Source organism: Silene latifolia, chromosome 7, assembly GCF_048544455.1.
Source record: "Silene latifolia isolate original U9 population chromosome 7, ASM4854445v1, whole genome shotgun sequence".
Classification (NCBI taxonomy): Eukaryota; Viridiplantae; Streptophyta; class Magnoliopsida; order Caryophyllales; family Caryophyllaceae; genus Silene; species Silene latifolia.
The window spans coordinates 79,981,079-79,983,653 of NC_133532.1; the positions used below are offsets into that span (position 1 = coordinate 79,981,079).

The 2,575-nt window shown below is 42.7% G+C and overlaps 1 protein-coding gene across 1 annotated transcript; it reads left to right on the forward strand.

The window, feature by feature from the left end:
* Positions 1 to 695: 695 nt before the first annotated feature.
* Positions 696 to 1,205, forward strand: LOC141590284 (uncharacterized). The gene has a single exon (XM_074410885.1). The coding sequence runs from the start codon at positions 696 to 698 to the stop codon at positions 1,203 to 1,205; it is 510 nt and encodes a 169-aa protein (XP_074266986.1).
* The last annotated feature ends 1,370 nt before the right edge of the window (positions 1,206 to 2,575 follow it).

The following is a 2,575-nucleotide window of genomic DNA, read 5'->3' on the forward strand; positions in this document are numbered from 1 at the left end:
ACCAGGAGAACCATTGTTCCTCTACCTAGCTGTCACAGAGGTGGCTGTAAGTGCCGTTCTAGTCAGAGAGCAGGAAAAGGAACAAAAGCCGATATACTATGTGAGCAAGTCTCTGCTACCAGCAGAGACCAGGTACACATCTCTCGAAAAAATAGTATTAGCACTGGTAGTGGCATCTTACAAGCTGCGCCCTTACTTTGAATCCCACACCATACATGTTGTGACCAACTACCCGCTGAAATCTATCATGAGGAAGCCTGAATTGTCAGGATGAATGTCGAAGTGGTCCGTACACCTTAGTGGGTATGATATCCAGTATGAACCTAGGACAACAATCAAATCGCAAGCACTAGCAGACTTTGTGTCGACTTGTTGACCATCCAAAATCTGGCAGATGAGGAAATCCTGACCACAGAAGGGAACGAGGAGGCAGAGGTCTGGCTGATGCATATTGACGGAGCCTCCAACCAAAGGGAAGCAGGTGTAGGGTTGATCCTGCGGTCACCACAAGGAGATCTGATAGCACAAGCAGTAAGATGTGAATTCAAGGCAACTAATAACGAGATGAATACGAGGCCTTGATATTAGGAATGCAGCTAGCTCTGGAATTAGTGGTCAGGCACCTGTACATATCCAGTGACTCTCTACTAATAGTCAACCACGTGAATGATGAGTTTATAGCTAGGGATTCAAACATGATTGCATACTTAAAAATAGCAAAAGAGCTAAAACAGAATTTCAAAACTTGCAAGCTCAAGCGATTCCCGTGGATCGAATGTGGAAGCGGGCGCCTTAGCAACTCGGGGGCAACGTTCAAGCCAACAGAACTATCCAGCATTCCTATCGCACATATGCTAGAACCTTCTATCCAGAAAGCAGATGAAATAGACAAAGGAGAACTGGATGATCATCGGGACGAAGTGGGAGTTCAGACAGCTACGGAAGTCGGGGAAGGCTCTCAGCCAGCCGACCAGCCGTCTGACCAACCATCTACACAGGCAGACGACTGGGATTGGCGCACACCCTACCTAGACTGGCTGCGTCATAATAAGCTGCCAGATGATAAGAAGGAAGCGAGGGCTTTCAGAATAAAAGCCTCAAGGTTTATACTTGTTGACGATATACTATTCAGGAAGTCACTGGCAGGTCCCTACTTACGGTGTCTGGATAAGGAGGAGGCGCAGACTGTGTTACATGCTCTCTAGAGTGGCGAATGTGGAAACCATGCAGGGGCAGGAGTCTGGCAAATAGAGCTCTCAGACAAGGATACTTCTAGCCCACAATGAAGGTGATACGTGCCTAATGTATAGTCTTTTTAGCCTATTTTATGCACGTATTTCTATGCTTTTATCGTGGTTTTATGCTACGAAATGCCCCGAATATGCTACTTTGGGTTATTTTGTCTTATTTGCAGGAATGAGCCATAAAGTAGTAGATTCATGCCATTTACCATCCGTTTAGCATGCATTTGGAGGAAGAGATGATTTGGAACGGGAAATATAGCTGTCTTGGGATGCGTGAAGGTGTTTCGGGAGCTAAAAGGACAAGTCAAAGACCAAATCACAAGACCAACACGAGCTGGAACCAGGAACTGTTCGATCGAGCCTTATCTTTTGGTCGATCGAGTAAACAGACGGAAGAACTGTTCGATCGAGCTTTATCTTTTGGTCGATCGAGTAAACAGACGAAGAGACTGTTCGATCGAGTGGCTTAAGTGTTCGATCGAACAATTACAAGCTACTGGGCCTCAATTCACGTTAAGCTTAGATTAGGTTTTATGTTTTTAGGCTATAAATAAATCTAACAGGAGGTTAGACAGGGGGGGGGGGGACCGCACGTTACTCTACTCTCTTTTCTCCTCTCTTATTTGTTCCAACACACTGTTACTTTGTTCTCTTAATTCCGGATCATTAATTCAATAACTTATTTCTTCCCTTTTATTCTTCCTTTTTCTTTTATTGCTTGAATTCCTTCCTCCCTTATTTATTATCATAATTGCTTTTATTCAATCCTTATCAGTTTTATCATTATGTTTAGTTTCAATTATTTATTTATTGTTGTTGTTAATTCAATGATAATGAGTAGCTAATTTTCATATGCTAAGACTATAGGGGATCCATAATTATGAAGGGAGAGTAATCGATTTATCGGGTTAATCTTTGGTATTGTCTTTGTTGGTTAAATCTTTGCAGCTTAATTGTATCCGTCGATTGAGTTGACACAATTAGGCATTTAATTCTTAGTGATCCTCGACCTGGACCGAAAGGTTGGAAGAGGCGAGACTTGTAGCGAACAATAGAGTATTGCAGTGAGGGCGAGAGTTAAGCTGTTTACACTTTAGGGTGAATTAAGGACCGAAAGGTGACGTTCGTTACCCCTTAGACCGTATTTGCATTGACCTGAGACCTAGATTACTTGACCGGATGATTATGGTGAACCGTTTGTCTTAGCTGTTTCTCTCTATCTGGTTAATCCCCTTCTCTTATTCTCTTTTCCTTATTCTTATTAGTTTAGAAAATCACATTTAAACCCCCTTCTCTGTGACATCCTGACAGACTAAGTTAAACAAATAATT

Coding starts and splice junctions, on each gene's coding strand:
- LOC141590284 (XM_074410885.1), top strand. CDS start 696: ATGATTGCATACTTAAAAATAGCAAAAGAGCTAAAACAGAATTTCAAA.